This window comes from Parasteatoda tepidariorum, chromosome 4, assembly GCF_043381705.1.
Source record: "Parasteatoda tepidariorum isolate YZ-2023 chromosome 4, CAS_Ptep_4.0, whole genome shotgun sequence".
Taxonomy (NCBI): domain Eukaryota; kingdom Metazoa; phylum Arthropoda; class Arachnida; order Araneae; family Theridiidae; genus Parasteatoda; species Parasteatoda tepidariorum.
Window position 1 is genome coordinate 36,811,253 of NC_092207.1, and position 24,969 is coordinate 36,836,221.

Consider the following 24,969-nt stretch of genomic DNA (forward strand, 5'->3'; position numbering starts at 1 on the left):
ATCTAACTTACAAACGGTAAGCTCACAATTTTTAAAGTGGTTCCAAATAGCGTGAGTGCATGTATAGTGTACAGATATGCGCTGGATCTATGAATAAGCTTCTTTTATAAGCAACGTAAAATTAATCTAACTTACTATCTAATCTACTAAATGGTTAGTGTACAATCTTTGAAGTGGTACCAAATAGCGTGAGTGCATGTATAGTGTACAAATATACGGTGGATCTATGAGTTGCCTTATTTTATTAGCAACGCAAAATTAATGTAATATGCAAGCGGTTAGTCCTGAAGTGGCTATTAAAAAGCCGATTTAAAAAATAAAAATAAAGAAAAAATTTAAAAAAAAAAAAAAATCTTAAAAAATGGGTAATCAAAAAGCCGCTTTTTATTTTCTTTTTTTTACCTTTTTCTATTAACTTAATCAAAAGCGGAACTTTCGGTGCAAATGTGTTTTAATTACTAGGTCATTAATTAAAAGGGGCATTTATTTGCTAAAATAATTTGATTTTGTAAAGTAATGACTCTATTTTTAATTTTTTAAACTTCAGGTAACTATTTATTAAATTCGATTTATTTTTGCACAGTGAAAATTTAGGAAAAGTTATTGCTTTATTGCATTTTAAGTTTTTATTCAAAATAATTGGTAACCTATAGAATTTATTATTTTTCAAATGCCAAATTTCAAAATTTTTCAATGTTTTGTTTTCAAGCAACAAGACTTCTCTCACTTGAAAACTAATTCTGATTTGTCAAAGTAATAGCAGTAAATGACACTTAATTAATATTTTTCTGCTAAATAAATATTGAAAATAGGTCCAATATTATAGTTTCCTTTTATAACAGATTTTTACAGAGTTGGAATATCAGTTCAGCTTTTAATTTAAACTTTATGTTGCCTAACATGAATAAAATAAAGATAGTTACGTATGAGCAATCAATGAAAACATTATTATAATTCTTTATTTTATTTTTCCAATGAGCTGCACAATCGGTCTTGCCGATGAGCAGACCTAGTGCGTTCTCCAGAGGTGGTATCCACTCTTTCAGGACTACCACAATGGGTGAGATACCGTTGGTCATGTTAATTTGGACGTCTAGTTTCTGCCACACTAGATGGCAGCACCGAGACTCTATTTGGATACTAAAGTGCACTAGGAATTTAATTTTGCCGGAAATGCCAAGAGCCAATGACTAATGAGGCACTCAAGGGATCTTTTACATGCCGCATAATCATACGACATGGCCGCTGAGAATTTTCGCCGGTATCTCTGAGGATCCCGTTATTGGGGAGAAAAGACTAGAGGACAAAAGAAAGATAGTTACAAATCTTTTAAATCTTACGTAGCATTTAATATGAAAATAAATGTTTAAATTTTAATAAAAAAAAACTAAACCTTTGGACGAAAACAACTTTTAAAACAAAACATAATTCAAAAAATATTACGTCCAAATTAGTTTGTCTACCATTCAAAATGAAGGTGAAAGCTCAAATTTTCATTAAAAATAGAAAAAAAAAAAAAAAANAAAAAAAAAAAAAAAAAAAAAAAAAAAAAAAAAAAAACTACAAGATATTTTCAAAGTAATGCTTAGCACATTTTTTTTGTTTTTTGGCAAATTTATAAAAAAAAAAATTCTCGCTAGTCTTTTTCCCCCCACAATTTTTATTTCGGAGTTAAAAATCAAATGTATTATAGTAAAATAAAACAATTTTATCATTAATACTACAGCGAATAGAACGTAACTAGCTATACACAATGTTTCAATAATTTTCCCGACTTCTAAGATATTACAAAAAATGGAACAATTCTTAGATTCTTGCCCTAATAATTTATTTCTGCAGGTGGTGAATTAAAAAAGGAACCTAAGACGAAGCAATGCGACGTTTAGTCAAGTGTTTCATTTTGGGTGCATGTTGTTTGTTGGTGCAGTCCACCATCATAGAGGATAACTCAGATGGTGTAGAAGACCCACAAAATGCATTGCCATTTATTTTTCCAGGTAATTGAAATTTATTTGTTATACACTTTAAGACCATCATCAGTATACAGTGCTCAAAATATAAAAGCGGATCACCCAGAATAACTTTTGATCCAATGATCGGATCTTCACATTCCAGGTCTCGATCTTAATGACTGAAGGGGGTGCCCTTAGATATGCTAATTAATAAATGCTGACGACATTTTAAATTGCGAAATCAGTCACAAAAACGTACTTTCTCTGGACAAGCATACCTTTTCTTTGATGGATTCGGATTTCTGACCCCCAAAATATAGGAGGTGGCCGTAATCTGGGAAATATGGTCCTAATAGTTTGGTCAGGAGAGGGGTTCGATATTGACAATTATAAAGTTCGTTTATCCAAAGATAATTCAATGCATAAAATAACTTTCAGTAAATATTTATTATTATATTTATGAGTGGCCAAAAAGTTTTGAATTGTAAGATACACCATATTTTGCAACTTTTTAATTTTTTATAGCAAATTTCAAAATTTGAACGAAATCGGCCAAATAGTTTCTGAGAAATTGAATTTTTTTTTAAAAAGTCACATACTTAAAGTTCAATTTCTTGGGGAACTATTTGACCAATTTGGCTCAAATTTTGTATTTTGCTATGTAAAATTACATTCTTTAAAATTGTATAACAAGAAAACGAAAGAAGAAGAAAATGTGCAAATAATAACAAAACTTGTTTATCCCAAGATAATAGGCAACTAATCAAGTTTTCATTTTGTGGCGTAGCTCAGTTAACTGTTAACGGAATTTAAAGCCAAAACGTAAGTATTTTCCTCATAAAAAGTTCTCATCTTTGCTCTGAATATAAACAGAAACCGGTTCTCAAGGGTGCGAAAAGGTTTTGCCTTTCTCAAACACACACAAAGCCGAGTTTGTTACGCAATAGAATAGGTTGAGCCTTTCTCCTTACTTCCGAAATAACCTTACTTATGAGGCAAACATAAATATTCAAACTGAAACAGTTAAAACGTTCCTCTCGGTTCATGTTGCGTAATATATATAAAAAATTAAAAAAATAATGATAATAACAGATTTTTAAATCTAATAATGCTCAAAAAATTTTTGTATATAAATTAGACAAGTTTTAGCATAACAATAAAATAAAAAAATAAGTTAATGCTTGTGGAAATATAATGATATGCAACACTTTTAAACGCTTCATGAGAGGATTTTTGGTATTTAAAAAAAAAAAAAAAACACGATTCTATGCAGGTAGCAACACGTTTGGGTGTATTGTGATATTATTCAGTAGAAATTCCAGAAAATTAAGTAAGAATTTTGATATAACACTAAGGAACAATTTGATGCAAGAATGTCATCTTTGGATAAAATATAATTAATTCCTATACTGTTCTGTCAAGCCTTTCAATTCTTTATTTGGGTCAGGCTAACCGTGGGAGATTCTCGTAGTCCTCCTCTCCATGTAACGCAAATGCGTGTTAGTTCCATCAAAAAGTCCTTCACGAGGGCAAATTTCTCCCAATACTTGATCCAAGAGTTTCCTTGTCTTCTGGATTGGGTTTAAAATTACAAGGCTACGGAGTTGAACATTAGTAGTCGTAAACCCAAAAATGGGGTCTGCTGTTCAACGACGGTTATAAAATAAAATAAAATATGTTGCCTTAAGCACTTCTTATAACTGACAGATAACTCGGCTTTGTCAAACGTGTGATACACATCTTAGCAGCTAATTCCGTTGATGTTTTCTGTTCCTTTCAATTCTAGTTTAATTCTTACATCTAAATACAGATCAGTAAAAATTAGAAACTATTCCTTGTGAGTTAACCCTTTGCGAGCGCATTAATTTTATACATAGTTGCGATCAGAATGAATTTTTGTTGGAAGAACTATAGCATTAACAAAACATAAATAAATAGTTCATTTAAGAATAACACTTGCACTCAGTTTGTAAAATATTATGCTGAATTTTATTTATCTCCAAACCCTTCCACCAGCATGCATACTACTGACATGGTAAAAAGCTTCAGTTGAAAGCAGATATACAACCGCTAATACTAAGTTCTGAATACAGACCGTCCTGCAGTGGACTAATCGTAAAGACACGGTTTCCAGTAGAACACTGAAGTCAAGCATCACTGGCTGCGGTCAGTAAGCTGGTGAGCGACCACCACTTTAATCAGCCTAGGGATCGAGAGTGCGCGGTATTGGTCCTTGTTAAACTGTTCTACCGCAAAATGCTCGACTTCGCGAGCAGATAGTCGGGTTACCAAAGCAGGGGAGCCATCTTCTCTGCAGAGGATCAAAATTGCGATAGCATGTTTTCGTATCATCCTCAGGGATGTTTCCCAGACAGTTGCCAATAACACATTGTGCAGCTCTAGTGCGACGTAAATAAAGTACCTATCTGAATACAGACCAAAGACGAGATGAAATATCAAATATTGAGATCAATCTCAGTATAGTGCGGCTTTCAGGAGAACTCCACCAGACACCCGTCTCGCGTCATGGCGGGTACTGTGGTTACGAGGAAAGGTCACTTCGAATAGAGGTGTGGGGTGAATAGTTTTGTCTAAATCTTAGCATAGGTTGTCGTGAGTAAACCAATCGGCACCTTCTTTCCTCCCTTTCACCCCCATAAGAAATGCGCTCCAGCTTGTTACCATAGCAGCAGACAGCCCCAGACTTTCAGTCTGGAGGAATTCTCCCCAAGGCCGCACTATATACACAGTTTGCTTCTTTTGTCGAAATCAATCCAGTGAAGCCATTTTACAATTCCTGCAAGAAACTTTTCGTTTACTTATAATATTTTATAATTTCATGACTTACAGGGACTAAATGGTGTGGATCTGGAGATCTAGCCAAGAGTTATGACGATCTCGGTATCCACAAGGATACGGACCTTTGCTGCCGAGCACACGATGTATGCAATGATACCATGGCAGCAGGAGAGACAAAGAATAACCTCACAAATGACTCACCTTTCACAAAGTAAATAAGTGCTTTTTCTTTTCAATATTTTTAGCCAAGAAAAACATAATATAGGTCATAGGGATGTCCCACCTACGAGTCTGAACTAGATAAAAGTTTCCCCTCAGCAGTCATCGATTGTATTTTATTTTATTATTGTCTCTTTTAACCGGCGTTGAACAGCCTACCCAATTCTCAGTTTACCTCTGACGGTTAGCCTGACGGCAAGAGGACTTTAAGCCATGATTCGTCTACCACTGGAGAAATTTTGCATCAGCACTGTAGTTGGTGTAAGCCCGGAGCAGAGTTCGTAGCAACCAGGCACCGCTGAGATTCGAACCTCGGTTACCTTATTGGGAGGCGAACGCTGTATCACCTAAGCTACAAATCGTGGCTAATCTGGCAATAGTTATGATTTAAACTATCAACTGCTGAACTTTTTTTGGATGTGACAGGCCTTTAGAAATTTGAGAAAACTATTCGAAAATTCATTCAAAATGTAGTTACATTCAAAATTCTCTATCTTTCTTGTAGGTTGTGAAGGGTGTATGTTGAATGATAATAATTTTTTTGTGTCAGTTAAAGTAATTAACTTCAAATTTAGGAGAGAGATTATGTTACAAAAATACCTTTTTCAGGTAAAGTTAGCTTGAGCTTCTCAATATAAATTTAAAATTGAACCAAAGGACCAAATTATTGATTATAAAAAACACCAATAGAATAGGACTTGAATGTCTTTATAACTGTCTCTTATCTGATTTAACGTGAAGACAGCTTACTGTGACTTTACAAACTACTTGACTTTACAACTACTATGAAACTGTTAAAATTGGAAATTTTTAAACCAGTTTTTATAATTTTTTTCTTCTTTTAACCGTCTGGTTAACCACATTATAGAGAAATAAAGTAATCAGAAAGGTAAATCTATAGTAAAAAATTTTATTTTAACATATTAAAACTCTTCGTAGAGAAATGATTCTATAAAATGACATTTAACACGACATCTGGGAACTGAACTACAATACTAAATTAAAAATAAAACAAATTGTGATCGCCTTGCAGCGATCACAGGCTATCTATTGGCAAAATGGTTGTTGTCAAATTTTTTTTGGAAAAGCAACTTTATTGGGTTTTCATCTTGGACATCTTTAACTGTTAGTCCTGAACTGCTCGGTACACAATTTCGCAGACATATTTGAATGCAGCTCAAACAAAATCTGTGTAAATTCTTTTGATGACTGAATAAAAATTGAACAGCCAATCGAGATCAATATGAACATTTTCGGATTGGTACAATGGTGTTTTAAAGAGATTGTAAGCTGCATCATACACCCGTTTTGGATTCACAGGTTCATACATGAAATATGATTTGAAAGCTAGGCTTTTTTCAATTTTACATGAATAGTGAATGAATCATTTATATCGCGTGGAAGACAGTCTGCAGTCTTGCGCAAGTCATTGGGTACGTTGACAATGGATCCTTTTATCCCTAACTGGTGATCAACACCCAGTTCTCGTATTTGCATGAAAGGGGTTCGAAGAGCCAACATTCGCTCTTCGGTAGGGTTCAATTCTTCCAACCACTTGCAACTTGCGAACGGAATCCTTTCGTTTTCCCGTTTGTGTGTAACGCTTAAGGTATTCCCATCTATGGTCTTTGTCTTTTTCAGCCTCGGTAAATTTAGGCATTGGTATCGTTTTTTTTTTCTTGCTTCAACTCTAACTTTTGGGACCGAGTCAATCAGTTTGAACTCTCTTTATTTGTGATATTCTCCTGAATTAGTAGTGAAAACGATCCAGTTTGAACTGTAGGTTAGAATTTCTGATTCTTAATTAAAACAATGAAAACAAAAATATCGTTCAAAGGATGAAATTCTCTTTTATTCACAACACAAGAATTTATGGGATCTCTCTGGTTCCATATCTAAAAAATAAACTCTCCAACTTGATGCACAACAAAATTTAAAGTGAAAAAGAGAATTCTAAAAAAATTATCAAACAGCAGCGGTCACGCATGCAATGACGACGCATGCGCACTGTCTACTATTACTCTTGTAGTTGAAAAGTGTGATGACGCCATCAAATCCAAACCAAGACCCATTTTTGCCTATGGGTTAAAAAAAAAAAGAGAGAAATCCACAAAACAGAGCATTCTTCCTCGATAAATATAAGATATTTCCAATAAGCTCAGAGTAAAATGTAAGAAAAATTTAATAAATACTAAAAAAAAATTTTTTTCTCTTCCAGACTAAGCTGTAAGTGCGATTATGACTTCTACGATTGTTTGGAAAAAGTGAACAGTATGACTTCTAATACGGTAGGAAAGATGTATTTCAATGTACTGAAAAGAGATTGCTATGCCGAAGATTATCCACTCACCAAGAAATGCAAAAAATATAAAACGTAAGTGAAAATATATAGCGGTTCACAATATAAAATATGGTTTTTTATATTGTGAAAGTTATTTTAAAGGTGTGGACAGATTCTTTAAGGGAATTGATAATAATTTCTTTCTGAATTTTTAACAAGTAACTATTGTAGAATCATCCACAATGAAACTTGTGCAAGTTGAATAATCGCGGTAATTAATCAAAGAAGTCAGCTTAAGAAAGAAATTAGTCATTGTTTTTCCATGTTATTCACAACTGTTAATTTCACTCTGTAAGGCAGGTAATCGGGTGATAAATATTTTGCCCTCTTTTATTATGTACTATAAATTCATTCTTGATAACTTGACACATCCAGGGGTGATTGTGAGCCCAAGTTAAAATTCCGGAAAATTTCTTGAGTTAAAAAAAAACAAACCAGTTTAAATTGAAAAAAAATTTAAACAAGGTTTTTTTCATTTTCCTCAATATTTCTTAGTTTACTTAAACTATATTTAAAATTTAACGCATACCTATACCATTTTAACATACCTAGGATGACCTGGAGAAGTAATTAAATTTTACAAATATGTTTTTCTTTCTTCAGTTTATGATTACAGGGGTCTGTCCAGACATTTTGTGAAAGGTCCGTTTTTGTAAAATTGTGAAAAAATTACTCGTAGTTTGTGAATATAAAATAAACGTTAAGTCACATTCTTTCAACCGGGTTCCGCTTTTGTGAATTTGAGCAAATAGGGTCCGTTATTACAAAATAACCTTCTTCAAGGATTTTTTAAATTGTAAAGACATACAAAATTATGCACTGTAAAATCATAATTAAAAAAAATAAATTTTAAAAAATAAACAGCAATTGCAGCTACTAAATTAGCGATGCAACATATAAATATTTGGTATTTAGCCTATACTGCTGAACACAGAATATTCATTTCGAACGAATAAAGGAAGATGCGTCTGCGAAAGACAAAATTTAGTTCGTTTACATCTGTCTTTCGTCCCCACCCCCTTCCTGGGAAGGGTTTATTCGATTAACAAAACAATAATGAAGATAAACAAATTTGTGAAGGGTCCGATTAAAAGATAAATTATTTTGTGAAGGGTCCGTTTTTAAGTTAAAATTATTTTGTGAAGGGTCCGTTTTTATGAAAAGATGTTTTGTGAAGCGTCCGTTCTTATGAAAGGATATTTTGTAAGGGATCCGATAACGGACCCAAATTTCTTCTAAACAGACCCCTGGATTATAACAACTATATACTGATAAAAAATTAATATTAATCATGAATATAAGCTTTAAAGTATCTCTCTGGCTCTCCCTTACAAACAAATAAAATAAACTTTGTTTCCAAGTTCCACCTTTGAAAATTTGATTTCCGGAAAGTTCTGTGATCAATGATTTTTTGAAACATCAGGGCATTCGATTTCCGGAGCACAATCAGCCCTGCACATCTGACTGTATACCTATATCTGTTTTTATTTGCCTAATTTCATTTAAAACTAGCAGCCTGTGGCATACTCCATCAACACTAACTCACCACTTTGCGATTCCACATTTATTTATTGAGTTACAGTATTTTGCAATGGAAATAAAATTCTATACCGCTTAATTTAAACACGTTCGGCCTCAATGAGTAGAAACATGGCAAAAGTTATAAAGGAAATCTTTAAATTAAAAACTGTCTACCGAGGAACGTCTTTTTTTACCACCTACCTAGTTTCGTATCTGCAACATTTTGAGCTCTGAAGCACCATGAATACACATACAACCAAGCGACAGGTAGACATCTTGATTTTATCAGATGTGTAAACAACCCTTTAAATAAATAAAAAAAATTACACATATTTGCCATTTTTTTAAAAACATGTCACTTCCCCACTCTATATATATTTTGAAAAACGAATTCATACTCTGGCATTTATTTGTTCACAACTTATTTGAATACTTAAGTTAGGCAAAATATGGAAACTTAACTTGACCTATTTCTTAACCCTTTGAAGCAGATGGAACACCAGTGTCACTTATATATATTTCTGACGCTCTAAATTACAAATAAAAATATATTTTGGTATTTTTTTAATCATAAAAAAGTCTAATTGGTTCTTTTAAAAAAATTATCGGAATTATATTTGTATGAAATATCAAATCGGCAACTGTTTGTCTTAAATCTAATTAAATGCTAATTTGAAAATCATTCTGAATTCATGCTCACTTCCAAATTATTATTTGGAAGTGAACAGTGTTAGGACGATTTTACCTTTAATGTAGAAAGTCACACATCAGTGTTTCATGCTGTATTTCAAAATCATAAATTACAGAACTAAAAATAATATTTTTCCTATACGTAAATTTTAAGAGTGAATGGTTGAGATAACTTGTAACGTTACAGGGCAACAAACTGAGCTCTATAAAAATGTGTAATATTTCTCGATAAGTTCAAATAACAAGTGAGAAAAAAAACTATAAATTTCTTTTAGATTTTTGAAGCTGATTTGTGTAGAATATCATAGAGATACTAAAGCTAAAAAGGTGTTCCAGTGGTTCCCTGCAAAGAGGTATAGAAAATTACCTCTTCCAATTATAGGAGGCATAGGAAGTCCCGTGGCAGAAGAAAAGTAGCTACTTGTATACACGTACAGATGAAGAAAAAAAATTATTGTTAATTCCAATTAAACATGCAGAAAATCACTGTGACTTCACGCCTAATAAATCAATAAATTCTATTTATTGTTGAAAATATTCGTTGAAATCTGTTTCAATGTTCATTGCCAGTATTATGTTTCACATCTAGTTGGTTAGAAGTGCACCCCTTAAAAAAAATTCATCGGTATTGACAAGTGGCATAAGACGACAACATCTAGTTGATTAGAAACGTTTTTTTTTTTCAAAACAAGTACTAGGGCTCAAAACAAGTACTAGCTGCTATTTACTAGGTTTCAAAACAAGTACTAGCTTTATACATTTTAATTACATTGGCAAAATAGAAAACACAAAATATAAACTGAAAGTTTTAAGCCAAATAAGTCATATTATTCAATCATGAATTATGATGATTCCAATCATGAATCCTTATGATTAAAAGTTTCTCGCTCTATAGAACATTTAAAAGGTATCTTAATGTTTTTTCAATGCTACACTTTTCTCTTTAAAAAAAAGCATTAAAAATCTCTAGACAAAATTCTGTTCACTTTGCAGGAATGACTGGATAAGTTAAGAAAAAGGATTTATTATTAGTCATTTGTCTGATGCCAATGTTCTATCCAAAAGGGCAATAATTTTATCATATTTTTCCATTTTCTTCTTATGCCTTTCATCAGCGCCATCCAGCATTCGCGATGCCCATTCTGGAATGTCAATTTTTCTTTTCTTCTTGTACCGAGGAGGCAGCTCTTCTTCTCCAGCGAAACGGTGCATAGTGGGATTTCGACCAAATATCTCCTCCATTTCCTTAAACACAGCTTGGCTCCTAGCAACATGATTGGAGTTGGAATCGAGTGCTTTCTTGTAAGCCACCGTCAAACTCTTAATCTTGTTCTCGCACTGCAAGTCCGTAACACCATATCCGTGAGAGCTGTTCATTAAATCAGCAATTTTCTGCCACACTACCTTTTTCTTGGTGAAGGGGGAAGCAAATTCTTGTATGTTATCTCTGTATATACTTAAAAGCAACAGAGCTGCGCTTTCGTTCCAGTGCACCAAGCGTGGAGTTTCCCAATTGCTATCTGATTGATGTTCCATGTGTCTAACTATAAGATTGAAAATAAGTGTTACAAGTTGTCTAAATGGAAAACAAAATATTAAGTCGGGGAAAATGTTTTGCTTTTATCAATGCATCTTGTCATTGTTAGAAACTTTCAAAAAGACAGGGACATGATTCGATGTTTAAGAACAGTCTGAATAGCAATTTTAATTGATTTTAGAATATTTTTGTACAACTTCATAAAGAAATTAGCAACAAAATAATCATTTTTAATACTACCACACAATTTTATGCTGCTAAGTGCAACGAGTAATTTTTTTCCCAGAGTAATTTTAAATAACTTTATAAATAAAATAATCATTTGGAATATTTGCTACACAATTTGGTGCTGTTAAGCGCAGCAAGTTATAATTATTATTGTAATTTATTTATTTTTTGAGTAATTTTATAAAGAAATTAATAATAATTCATACAATTCTATATTGGAAAATACAGCAAATAAAGTAGGTATTTTTCTTTAACATATAAGGGGAGATGCACAATATGCTTCCTAACTATTCAAAAATTGTTGTTCCGTGTTCTTAAAATGAGAATGTTGGCAAAATAAGTTACTAATTCAGGTAAAAGCAATTTACTTTTTTGAAATATAATAAAAATTCATGTTAACTTTTGTTCAAAAATGGTTCTCTTTTTTTTTCTTTTGAAAATAAATATTGTTAAAAAACAAATTTATGTGATGTTCTTTTAACAAAAGGAAAAGAAAAAAAAAAACTTAAATTACAAATTAAAGATTAGTTTTGGACGAAAAAGGACTTTAATTCTGAGTTTCTATTAAATTGCAAATGTTTGTTTCAAAATTATTAACCCAATAAAACGCCTTCACAAAAAGCTATGATAAAGTTATGAAGGTTCTAAGTTAAAAATAAATAAAGTAGGATACATTCTATTGATGCAGCTAAATTTTCAGCTGATTCTGCAATAAACACCAAGGAATTAATACTGTATTTCTTATATTGATAACTTAGAAGGAAAAAATTCAATGATAATTTCCTGAAAGATGTCCCAATAGTAAACAGAAAGCTAAATTAATAATACTATAGTAATTTATTAGGATAAATTCAATTAAAGCAGGAAAGTCGAAAAAATAAGCTAAAGTGGCTTTGGAACAAAAATTTTTTGAAAACCATTAGAACTGTTAGAAGATTCTATTAACAAACAAGTTAATATGTAGGTAAATAAAATAGTCTAGTATAGTCTGATTAATAGGAAAATAAAGTGAGAAAAAGTATTTATTTATACATGTTGTTGAAAAGTACATATTTACATTTCATATAAATATAATGATCATAAGTCAAATACATCTTTATTTGTAGGCAAACCAAATGATTATAAACACAAAATAGTAGCATTTAATATACCAAAACAAAAATAATTATAGTGGTACTCTTAAATTAAAGTCAGGTACATGTTTTATTTCAATATTAGTAACACATAAATGTAGAGAAAATAATTTATTCAACTCTCTGACAGTTTTTAAGCGCATTTCTAGTAATTTTAAAAATTAATGGTCAAAAATATTCCAGAAATTTTTTAAACCCTTTGACAGCATGCACACAGAGTTGAATAAATGAGTTTGAAAACAAGCAATCTGCAGAGAAAGTCTGCTGTAGATTACCTGTTACAGAATTCGTTGACATTATTTCACACCTTAGAAATGGTTGCACAATAAAAATTTTTTTTACTAATTAATTTCGTAAAAATAGAAAGGACAAAAGCTTGAAGAACTTTTATAGTACTCATTGCCTTTTTTTTTTGTTTGTAAAATAATGGACCAATTACTTATTTAACACCTACTCCTGAAACGTTAAAATATAAACCAAAAATAACACAGTAAATGCATAAAAATAATCATCATTCAAACTCTATTATGAAAATTGTTTGATTGGAATTGAGCAGCTAGATCTTTTTTTAAAATTGTTAAGAGTCTCATTTAAAACTGATGCAGTACAAATAATTATATTATCGTATGATATTAAATTACAAACATTGAATGCTTTATAAGAAAAGAAAGAAATATGAGTTTCAAAATATTTATTTTCAACTATTTTTTTTAAAAATAAAATACACTTAGCTAATACAAATAAATTAGCTGAATTCATAAAAATAGAGACTATGAATAAAATATTTATTTTTGAGAGTGAGACTATGAATTTGAATAAAATATACATTTTTTGTATAATCAAATTCAAACTCACTAAAATCAGAACAATATTTCAAAAATAGCTTCTTTTTTTTTGGAAATAGAATAAGACATTTCACTCACTATATTTATTGTTGACAATCATGTGACAAATTTCCTAAGTTGGCCTAGTTTATTCAAAATTACCCATATTTCAAAATAACTTCAATGCCAACATTATTGAGCAAATTATGAGAAACACAACAAAAATAAATGAGTTTTTAAAAATTAAAGTATCCCTAATTAAACAGTTTGAATCCTAAGGTTTGTTGGCAATTTTTTCTAAAACTGAAATTAGTCTATCATATTTTTCCATTCGCTCCGCATGTCGTTTCTCAATGCCTGCCAGAATTTTTCCTACCCAATCAGGAATTTCCAGCCTTTTCCTTTTAAATGGCTTTCCTTTAACCAGAGTTTTCAGAAGATGTTCGGCTTGTGAATCACCATCGTTTTGAAATTGAAACCCCGATGAAGAAGAAGCTACTCCAATGTGGTGCACCACGGGATTGTGTCTATACAAATCATCTAATTCTTTAAACAATGCTTGACTTCTGTGACTTGCGACAGTTTTCTTATTATTCTCACACGCTTTTCTGTAAGCTATTGTCATACTTTTAAATTTGTTTTCACACTGTTGCGGAGTTACACCTAGTCCGTGCACATTATTCAAGATTTCAGAAATCTTCTTCCAAACTGTCTTCTTTTTGGTGAATGGAGAAGCAAACTCTTGTACATACTCTTTGTAGGTGTTTAAAAGCAAAAGAGCCAAATTTTCATTCCACTGTACTAATTTCGGAGTTCCATATGACACAGCCTCATCAGCAGATTGTTCCATTTCGACTATAAAAATTAAAAAATCATTCATATGTAAAGGAATCATTTTTATTTCTTTTTAACCTTTATGTGACTTAATTTGTAAGCATCAAATAAAAATACAGTTTGCTTTGGATTAACAGTTAACGGCTTTAACTTTACTAAAATCATATCAGGGACAATGGGGCAGTAAATGCTTTACATTTCATTACTACCTACAGTCAGCTAATTAAGACAAATCAGGAACAATGATTTATTCTAGACTGCTTCCAGGAATAGGACTTAAACTAAAAAAACTCCGGGCCAAACATGAAACTGTGAAATTACATTCAAGTGAAAATTACATAGTGAACAATTATTTTCATTTGATAATCATTAACCCTTCCATGTAGAGATTTGTGTTTGATCCAATTATAGAAAAAAAAAATTAAATATTTACTGAGAAGTACAATATAATTTTGATAAGACAAAAAGCAGAAATTATAAAATAAAATTCAAATGGGGATGATAGGATTGATAATTTAATTTTAATTATGTAAATATAAAAAATAAATGCAAAATGTTTTCTGTATAACATAAATATTACAGATCCTTTATTTTTCGAAAATATTTTGAAAAATGGCAGTAACAAAATGAAAAAAGTCTCCAGTTGCTTCCGATTTACATAGCTCAGATGATTCTATAATTATTTTGATACATTATTTGTCATTTTCCAAAAGGGAAACACATGAGCAAAGTAGTCACTTGAGTTTTCACTACTTTTTAATGTTGTCTCTAAACATCAAATGTGACTTTGCAGAGTGGCTACACTTTTTTAACTTTTAAACTAAATTCGATATGCTTGAATATAAATGAAACTAAGCATAGTAAATGATATGCGCTCTTGTTTGCTGTGTTTAATCAGTGTGCAATTACTTTTAAAACACATACAATTTGCAGAGCTCATTCTAGGCAGAAAAAAGGGCAGGGTGCAAAAGATTAAAAAAGGGGTATTATTATTCTAAAAAGGCAATAATTTCTTTCTATGGGCTTTACACGTTCTATTAAAAAACATTGTCAATTAGTAAAAGAAATTTTTTTTTTTTTACTTTACTAAAAGTAGCAAAGCAATCATATTTTTTATTAATAATCAAAGCAATCATCATTTTTATTAATAAATTAACATATATATCGAGTAAATGAGCTAATTAGCTTAGTAATTTATTTACAAAGCATGCATATATTTATAAAATATTAAATGTATGTATTTGAGTGTCTGTAGTTATGATTTAATACTTAAAATGATTAATAATAATTATGATTTTAGCCGACCAGGTGGCTGAGTGGTTAGCGTGCCTGACTGCGAAGCCAATGGCTGCGGGTTCGAATCCCGCTCTGGGTATGGAGTTGTTGTTAATTTACGTCGCACTAGAGCTGCACAATGGGCTATTGGCGACGGTCTGGGAAACATCCTGGAGGATGATCCAGGATGTTTCCCAGACCGTATACAAGACATGCCATCACAATTTTGATCCTCTGCGGAGGGGATGGCACCCCCACCTCGGTAGCCCGAAGACCTGCGCGAAGTCGAGCTCTTTACGGTAGCACAGTTTAACAAGGACCAATACCGCACACCCTCGGTCCCTACGCAGACTGATCCAAGTGGTCACCCACCCGCACACTGACCGCAGCCAGTGATGCTTGACTTCGGTGATCTGCTGAGAACTGTGTCTTAACGATCAGTCCTCTGCGGGACCGCTCTGGGTATGGAAGTTTCTCTCTCTCTCTGTGTTGTCTTCTGATGTGTGAATGTATGAATGTGGCCCACCCCATGAATGGGTATTTGTGGCAGAGTGGCGTGGGTAATGTTGCTCGCCTCCTTGACTTTGGTTCACAGGTGCCCACTGGGTAATGATAAATGAGCAACACTTGTGGCATCTTCTAAGGCAAAGAACAAAAGTTCAGTGCCTGCCGATATTAAAAAAAATAATAATAAAAAAAAATTATGATTTAATGATAGTGGAAGTAACGGCAAACTCTCAAAAACAAAAGCAACAAGGGGGTGTGATGGCTATTTTTCCTTTCCCATATAAATCTATGTATTGACAGCAACGACAAACTAAATAAAAATAGTTGAAAATAAAAAAAGTTTAAGAAATCCATTGTAGAGTTTGGGGGGGGGGGAAATAAAAAAGGGTTGAGGAAAGGGTATGGAGTCTATTACATCAGGGCACTAATTTACTTTAGAGGCAACAGAGTGGATTCTTTTGACTAAAAGGGCAGCAGTGTGCCGCATCCTGTTTACCCTGCCTAGAATGAGCTTTGCAATTTGTAAGTATTAGATGCAAGCCAATTTGTTATAGCGTCATTATAAAGTCAGACAAAGTTAAAATGTTTATTTTCTATACAGATCTATCTCTGCTAAGACAATAATGAAAAAAATAAAAAAAGATTACAAATTTAGCAATTAAAGTGAAGTGTTCTGTTGAGTTGGAAAGCAAATTTTGCAAATAACCCTTATTTACCGACACATCAATTAGTTATAGACAATTTACAAAACTTAATGAACATAATAAATAAAAAAATTCATACATTTTAAAACAATTTTTAAAATTTTAACAGGATTCATAACATTATCAGACGTACTTATTATAAATCTATTTTATAATACATATGCAAATTTAAAAAAAATATAATTCACTAACATTTTTTTAACAAAAAAAGATTACTCAGCTTATTTTCTCGTATAGTAGATTAAAACATGAAGGAGGGGGGGGGGAGAGAGAGAGAGAGAAAACTAAATTCACAGCTTAAGTTTTGCGGAAATAACACAGGGGTAAAAGCTACGTATCTCAACTTTAAAAAGTTTTTTTTCTTCTTAGTCACATAAAGGTCAAAGACAAATACAAAAATGTAGATCCTAATTTATAAGTAATCTAAGTTTAAAAATTTAACAACCATAAACAGTATTTGCAAAAGTTTCATAAGTAACAGACTTAGGCAGTTTTAACCAAGGTATAAACTATCAAAGTCTCACTTTTTATAATGTTATATGCCTTACAATAGTAATTTTAAGATGAATATGTTCACAATACCTGTTAGATATTAAATTTATTTTATTGCTAAAATTATTTAATCTTTGCACAGTAACTTAATTACAGAATTGTTTGACAAATTTTGTATTTAATACTGAAGATATATAATGAAGAAAGCTTTCGTATAGTGCTAAGATAAAATTTTTATTTTAATCACATGGAAATATGTCATTATTATGATATGTATTTCATCTTTACATATTTCACCTAAGTGTTTTCAGAAGGCAGCCTGCCTCACTTGCTCTTTTATCTTTATAAATGTGCCCTCCTTATAAAAATAAGTAACCATCCCATAAAAACTCTGCCTTTTAATTTTACTTTTTCAAGTAAAGGTTGCTTTGATAATAACCTGTTTTAATGAAAAGCCCATTTCTGATTTATTAAGTGACTGATAATTATATAACTTTAATTTTTAATTAGATTCCTTTATTTTAGAAAGATTTTTCTTATGTAATGAATTTTTTAGTGATATTAAATTTTACCATTATTTTTTTTAAATAAATATCTTTTATTTAAAAATGCAAATTTAAATGTTTATTTTTTCATAATTTTCAGATTAAAATTTCAAACAAAAAACTTTAAATTTTGTTGTTCATCAATAAATCCCCTTTTCAGCGTACTATTTTTTTTTTTAAAGAAAATTTAAACATAGAGATTGTCTTTAAGCTTGCTACTAATTAGTTTTTAAAAACTTGTATTGAAATTAAATTAAACATTTGTATATACAATAAGCTTGATAATAAAATGTTTTCCATATGACACATAGTTTAAAGTTAATTAAAAATTTACAGGTGTATCGTAAATATGCATTTAAAGTCAATATAAAAATAATTAGTCTTATTTTACTAATTATTAGAACATTTAAGTAGAAAAACTATTTATAAAATTTACAAAACTTCAGTTCTCTAAAATTCAAATGTGTTAATTAAGTTTTAGAAAAATCACAAATATTCAGAAAATATTACAAAATTTGTCAATTAAAAAAGTCAGTATCACTTCTAATTTTATGAATATAGCATAAAGATTTTCTACTTGATCTTTGCTTTCCTATTATTATCATTTGACTCATACAAAGTGTCCCAGAATAGGTAATTTTATACATGAATATAAAATAATAAACAAAACAAAATAAGTGTGGTTTGCTTCAGGCAAACATATTCTATTACAGCAATTTTACTTTAGAATCCTTTTATAGCAATCAGAGAATTACAGCAGAATTCAAAATATCAGAAAGTGAAGAAAAGAGAATGAGAGTTTTCATTTACATTGTGAATGTGAACTGAGTTTTATCAACAGAGTTTATGAAGAATTCTATAGTTTGATTTTATAAAATGTATACAATTAAGCTGAATATAATAGAAATTTACACTGATTTATTTTCATTAATAAAAAGTAAAAAACAAGTTTTTTTTTTTTTAAATTTTAAATACAATAATCTTATACAGATGGATTATGAATAAGTAAGGGTGAAATATTTGTCATTTACATAAAAATTGACAATGCTATTTTTCATACTGTGCTTCATTCAAGGAAAGCTTAATTATATAATAAAATAAACACATAATAATTATAAAGAATGCCATCTTATTAATTTTATATCCTAATCATAAGCTGGAAATATTTTCTATAAACTCAGACTCAGAACAATGTTTTTAAAAGATATGGAAAGAGGGAAAAGAATTGACGATGTAAAATTTACATTCAATATAGAATTACAGTAAATTTTTGGTATTAATAGTATTAACTTTATTTAAAGCATACATTTGGTTGATTACATTGATATACAATGAAAAAATAAACACAGCATTTAAAAAAGAAATACCTATAGAACATGATGATTTATATTAATCTTTTGTTTATTTATTGCTCAAGTCCAATCAAACATTTTCTTTAATAAAATTGACTTTATAAAGTAAAATAAAAATATCTGTTTTTACATTTAAGACAATACTTGGGGACAAAAAAGCTACCACTAACTTAAATTCATTAAAAAGAACTTACTCTGCTGAGAATGTTCTTCATTAGAATAATCATGTTCTGAAGGTTCAATAATAGTGATAGTCCTTATAACCTCATTGTTCAAGTTTGTAGCTAGGAAGAAATAAGAATTTGAGTGTGTAGCTATCAAAAGAATTTTAAAGTAAAGATTTGCTATATGTCTACAACTTTTACTTCCCTAAACTAGGCATAATTTAGAAAATACAGCTATTGAAATAAAATAAAAAGTTCACAACACTGCACTAACAAAGCATGTTATTTATTACCAGTCTTTTCTTTTTATATCTAACATTACCTTCAGTAAATAATCTGCATACAAAAATTTTACCAAAAATCTAAATTTGCTCACCAGTTTTAAAAACTTTATGCTGAATTTTTGGTATTGATTTGTTACACATCTGCACTTTTTCAGTATTTTTTCTCACCAACATTGATGATAACGGCAAATGTGAGGTTTGGTGCATTTTTGTGCAAAGTGTGATGTAAAAATTGGAAGCAGTGTGGTAGTTATGGGGGAGACCCCTATGGAGCCAGGGTTGGTTTTTTCACATCAAAAACTGGTTTTTAGACATGACCTTCAAAAAGCTGTGGAGAAGTGATAAAAACTGTTGAAATCCATCAAAAACCTGGGGCAAGTTTCTTTTTAGACGTTGGAAACATTTTATTAGATATTAAACCATGCCCAATATTTGCATTATATAAAACTATAATTGTGATTCATATTGTATATCACATATAAAAAATATTGCCAAAATTATTGAAGCTATTAATTAGTTTTTCCAATGGTAATCTTAATATTCTAAGACGCATACTATAACAGTTTATATTGCAGGCAATAACTATGGACTGATAATCATTATCAATCTAGATATTGATTTTAATTCTTTTATGCTTCAATTAGGGCAGATTTTTTAGATAAAAATTAAAAGGCTCGCCAATAATTGTCGCTATTAATTATATTCAGGAGAGCGGAATATCTTTGACACTGCGAACAAGGCTTTGGAAGAAACTCAAGCAGCCATGAGAAAATGCTTGGTCTAAAAAAATTTATACAAAATTTTGTTAAAAAATTTTTTGCTTTACAAAACTTTTTCTTCTTAAAAAAAAACATAGGTACATAATACCTTCATTTTTTAAATTAAAAAAGATTTAAGTGCAATTGTCCAGTATAAATTTGACCGGAATTCAAAACACTGACGTTCTTTTAAGGTTAAGGATATTGTCTGATTGTTTTGATTAGTTGTGGATTTTTCACATTTACTTTAAAATAATACACAAAACTATTATCTATGTTTATTTTTAGTGTGTTGCCCAGCATAAATTTACATAGAAATCCATCACACTGATGGTAGTTTATGATTAAAATCCTACAAATTAATTTTTAAGTGATGCACAGAATCTGAGTATGTCAATCGAGTGTGAGACTATAATTTTTAATTAAAAGCATTTGTTTTGAATAGAGCCCAGTAATGTTGACTTCGCTGCATTATGATGTAAATTTGTCAAATGTGAAAAGATTTCATTTGACTGGAGTAAATTTTTTACAGTTGGGTGTAGAAAACGATGATTAAAGATTGGTATAATTACAAGGTATTTTGAAGGAAAAAAAATTTTTATAAGTGAATAACTTCAAAGTGTTTATTATTGTAAATTTTTTATATGGATGTTTGTTGTTAAATAATAGTTTTGCGCGTATAATTGCTATATTTTTTTAATAAAAATTACAGCATAGTGGTAACACAACTGTTACCTAAGGGATGCTATTTGACATAAATCTGTAGTTTCTTTTTTATTTATGTAATAATTTTTTGTGTTGCTAAAAAATGACGGTAATACAAGTGAACTTTGAATTTATTAGGGTTACAGTATTTTATTTCAGTTACATGTTTCGGCATCCAACAAAAGCAGCATCAATAAAAATGCGCCGAAAGTAGTTGGCAAAAAAAAATTGCCAACATCAGGGGCAGCTGCATAAGAAATCAGTTCCGAATTTTCAAAACAAGCATAAATGGAGAGAAAAAAAGCTGGAAAAAATTTTATTAGCATATCTATATCAGCTTTAAAATAAGCAAATAAAGGTATCCAAATTACTAATATATTCTATAATACTAATATAACACTAGTAAAATTAAGTAAAGAATAACAAGTTAAACCTTACTAATTGCACAAAATTACTTATTGATTGGAACACAGTGTAGTTTTAAGAAAATAAATGGCAACTGCTTAATTATCAAAAAAAGTTTTAAAATATTTACATGTTAGGAAACACATTTACATGGTTGGGCATCAATATATATTTTGAACATCTTAAATTAAGATTTTTGTTACTAGAAATTATTAACAAACGGTTAATGCTTACTCTCTTGAACTTGCGCTTCTTCAGTAGTAGTCTCCCCATTTTCAGAAGTTTTTATAATGGTTATAGTTTCCATTTCGCCTTTTCAAATGAACTAACTCTAAAAAAATATAGAGAAATTAGGCAACACCAAAAAAAAGGAAAAAATATCTCATAATAAAATTAGGTATTTCACTGTTATTAGGTGCAAGTAAATCCAATGCTTTTTTTTTTTTTAATTTTTTTAATTGGCGAGAATGTTTACTTTGTTTTATGATGAAAAAAAAAACATACATAAATGAAAAATAATAAATTGGATATACTTGCAACAACCTAACTAAAATGTACCAAAAATTAAACATGCATAGATAAAACTCAATCCACACTTTTACAAAGGAAATAGGTAATTTACATATTTCGTCTGAGAAAAATGATGTTAGGTTAGGGTATTTCTATGCTATCAGGGGTCAATAACAATTTTGTTTTTAATGGCAGATTTTTGCTATAAAAATTATTTTTTAGGAAAATTCTCAATGAGAAAGATTTAGCTTTAGAAATCATTATCTTTAATTCTAATTTTTTTGAAACATCAATGTGTCTTTTCATTAGTTTTTTCAGCCTCATTATTATGGCCTTTCACACGAACCCCAATATATTTAAAACGTTGTTACAACATGTGACTTTTAAATCTGCGCTATCACTTTCAGTCACGTTTGATTTTTGATAATTCCAGCATCATTTTACATCGTTTGATGATAGTTTTTTCTATTTTATGATTTCACATGGTTTTCCTTTCATCTAATTTTTCACCCAGATTTTTTAATTCTGATATTTTTAATATGCTATCATCACGACATTTGAATTAAAGTTATCACCCTTAGATGTGTTTTATACCAGATGAACCAAAGCCATTCTTACGAATTTAAACTTTGTGACTTGAGCTGATATTTAAATAACTTAAAAAATCAATAAAATGATTAACATGAAATTACTGTTCTGGAGGTAAGCAAAATTTAGAAGAAAAGGCATTATTTGTACATATTATGAAAAAAGCTATACAATATGAATAAACTACAAATTATGGCACAAAAACATACAGCATACTATACCTTACTATAAGTCTGATTTTTGTAGTATAATTAGACCTTTTTCATGTTTTTAAGCTTTATAGGCAAAACAATATCTTCAGAGCTGACGCTTTTGTTAACTGGATCTTCACCGAAAATGTTTCTTACTTTATTAATATGTACTTTTGCTTAATTTACTAAATATTTCTAAAATATTTACTTTAAATTTTTATATTTGCGTATAAGTTCTCCTAACATTCATTGAAAACAATCAAAACTATTATCACTAATCATAGCTCAAACTTTTGTTGTAATTCCCATTATCGTTAACATTCCTACGGATGGTTATACAATATCCCCATCACAGAGCATGTAGAAAATTTGATTTTCTTAACAAGAAAGAAAAGTAAAGGGGAGATTTCCGTATCCTGATCTGTGGCAGAATAATCGTCAAGTCTTGGCAACTTCCGGGTAGCGGCCCGGGAGAAACTAAAAAAAGACATCACAAAAAGTGACCAACTCGAAATGTATAATTCAACGCCACCCCTGGGCAAACATCTAAAATTTTTTTCCCTTTTTTTTTTTTTAAATTTGCAAGTTTAAAATCTATTTGGCACCTTGGCGATTGTAGTTGGCGCAACAGATCACGATATGGAAATATCCCCAAACTAAATGTACCACAAGCAGAGTAAGAGATCAAGAATTAAAGGATTAAAAAGAACCAAAAGCAAAAGTTAATATGCACTGCATGGTTACAATGTTAACTAATTATTGATTACACTATTAGCAAGTATGTTATATTGACCAGGGCTTTAGTTTTCAAGAAGATAACAGATTTATACAGCGTATAACAATGCTGAGCAATTGATAAAATAAAGTGCAAATCTTTTGTGATGCACTTACTATGTTTTTTTCAATTGCTTGGTACTAAAAATTATGATCACACTTAGTAATGTCTGCAGGTTCCAAAATTTTCTTTAAATTGAACCCTTAACATGTTTCTTGTTGAACCTAAAGGGTCAGTTGTATTTCGTTTTTTAAGTGACATGTACCTATATATCAAAGATATCCTTCTGCTAGCACAGAACATCATTTTTCTGTGTTAATTCATGTCAGCCAAATTTTCTGTACATCATTTTCTCTGCTTCACTTATTTCACCATATTTCCAACATTATCTAGCATTTTACATAAATCAGCACAAGTTACTCCCAATCCCAAAGTATTGCAGAAAAGAAAAAAAATATCATGTAAGGGAAAATTAGATATTTATACCCAGACAAAAAAAGTAAGGGTAAAGATAAGACATTTCAGGCAGGCAATAACATGACACTTTCATTTTTCGTCATTAATTTCCTTAGAGAATTCTACTGAACAAAAAATTTAGCTCAGATATTTCATTTGTTAGCTTTTTTCTACATAAAAATATTTTTAATTATTTATTTATTAAAAATACAGTCCTTTTAAAAATGCACATAAATGAGTAGAACACACATTGGTTAAATAAAGCTGCATTCTGGTGTATTCAAATAAAAGAAAATGCAAAATGTCTAGTATTTTAAGATTAATATTTACAACCTTTCTTAGCATTATTAGACAATTTTTTATTGTTTTGACCATTGTTTTCTGGGGTGTGCTAAAATCATATTTTAAGAAAATTTAAGAGAAACCTTAAAAATAATTCGATCTGTAATTTTGCCCGCCAGTTATTTTATTGCAAATAAACATTAATAAATACGTATTTTTATAGCATAATCTACTAAAATATGCAACATTTCACTAAGTTTCAATTGACGTAATAAATTCAAATACAGGTCAGTTATTTATAAGATCATTCTTAATTATCTATTTAGTTTTTTAAATGCTCAAAAACGTTTTAAAAATAGTGTTATTGCTCAATATAAATTCGGTTCAAGTTAGGACTAACTAGCGAAAAAATATTTTTGATAATTACATAATTCAATATTTATGATGCAAAAACTAGTCATTCAAACTTGATGAAATTATCATGTTTCTTATGTTTTGACTTTAAAAATTAGATGAATTTAAAAAGTTCGGTTCATAAACTGAAAAACTTTTTAAGCGGAACAAACTTGTTTTTCCTTTAGCCTAACTGCGCACTTAATCAATGACTTCTCGAACGGATAAATTATGGTGCTAATTGCTAAATACTTAGAATTATATGTAAAACAATACAATTTTAAAATGCATTGAAAAAAAGGTAGAGGTGAAATTGAAAAAATTTATCAGAAACATACCACATGAATTGAACAAACTCGTTCTAAAATGAAATCTGAAATGTCGGAATATCTTCTGATTCATCAGCGAGGCGTTGCCAAATAAAAACTATTTCAATTTTAGATATCAACTTTATCCCTAAATATTTTGAACTTTCCCTCTTTTTCCCTATCTAAAAAATTAAAAC

The 24,969-nt window shown here is 30.2% G+C and overlaps 2 protein-coding genes across 16 annotated transcripts in view; one reads left to right on the forward strand and one right to left on the reverse strand.

Annotated features, from left to right (window-relative positions):
• Positions 1–10,057, forward strand: part of LOC107453245 (uncharacterized) — a 74,424-nt gene extending 64,367 nt beyond the window's left edge. For all 4 annotated transcript variants that reach the window (XM_071179661.1, XM_071179659.1, XM_071179660.1 and 1 more), the window contains exons 4-6: positions 4,803–4,962; positions 7,189–7,344; positions 9,798–10,057. In XM_071179661.1, the coding sequence (XP_071035762.1) occupies positions 4,803–4,962; positions 7,189–7,344; positions 9,798–9,939 (458 nt within the window). In that variant the 3' untranslated portion in view covers positions 9,940–10,057. The remainder of the gene's footprint in view (positions 1–4,802; positions 4,963–7,188; positions 7,345–9,797) is intronic.
• A 171-nt stretch (positions 10,058–10,228) lies between these two features.
• LOC107453246 (uncharacterized) lies at positions 10,229–24,959 on the reverse strand. 12 transcript variants are annotated; one of them, XM_071179667.1, is made up of 5 exons: positions 24,499–24,750; positions 23,450–23,557; positions 21,504–21,600; positions 19,148–19,237; positions 10,229–11,066 (listed from the first exon to the last, which is right to left on the reverse strand). In XM_071179667.1, exons 3-5 carry the CDS (start codon positions 21,574–21,576, stop codon positions 10,555–10,557), a joined length of 675 nt encoding a protein of 224 aa, XP_071035768.1. In that variant the 5' UTR covers positions 21,577–21,600; positions 23,450–23,557; positions 24,499–24,750; the 3' UTR covers positions 10,229–10,554. The 12 variants fall into 12 exon arrangements, with proteins under 12 accessions (XP_071035768.1, XP_015925486.1, XP_015925488.1 ...); XM_071179663.1 differs by lacking the exon at positions 10,229–11,066 and adding an exon at positions 12,292–14,099 and having other exon boundaries at positions 24,499–24,745; XM_016070000.3 differs by lacking the exons at positions 23,450–23,557; positions 24,499–24,750 and adding an exon at positions 24,803–24,959.
• Positions 24,960–24,969: the final 10 nt, after the last annotated feature.

Coding starts and splice junctions, on each gene's coding strand:
- LOC107453246 (XM_016069999.3), bottom strand. CDS start 21,576: ATGGAAACTATAACCATTATAAAAACTTCTGAAAATGGGGAGACTACT. Junction 19,238..21,503: donor AGAAGCGCAAGTTCAAGAGA/GTAAGCATTAAC, acceptor ATTTCTTCCTAG/CTACAAACTTGAACAATGAG. Junction 14,100..19,147: donor TGAAGAACATTCTCAGCAGA/GTAAGTTCTTTT, acceptor TAATTTTTATAG/TCGAAATGGAACAATCTGCT.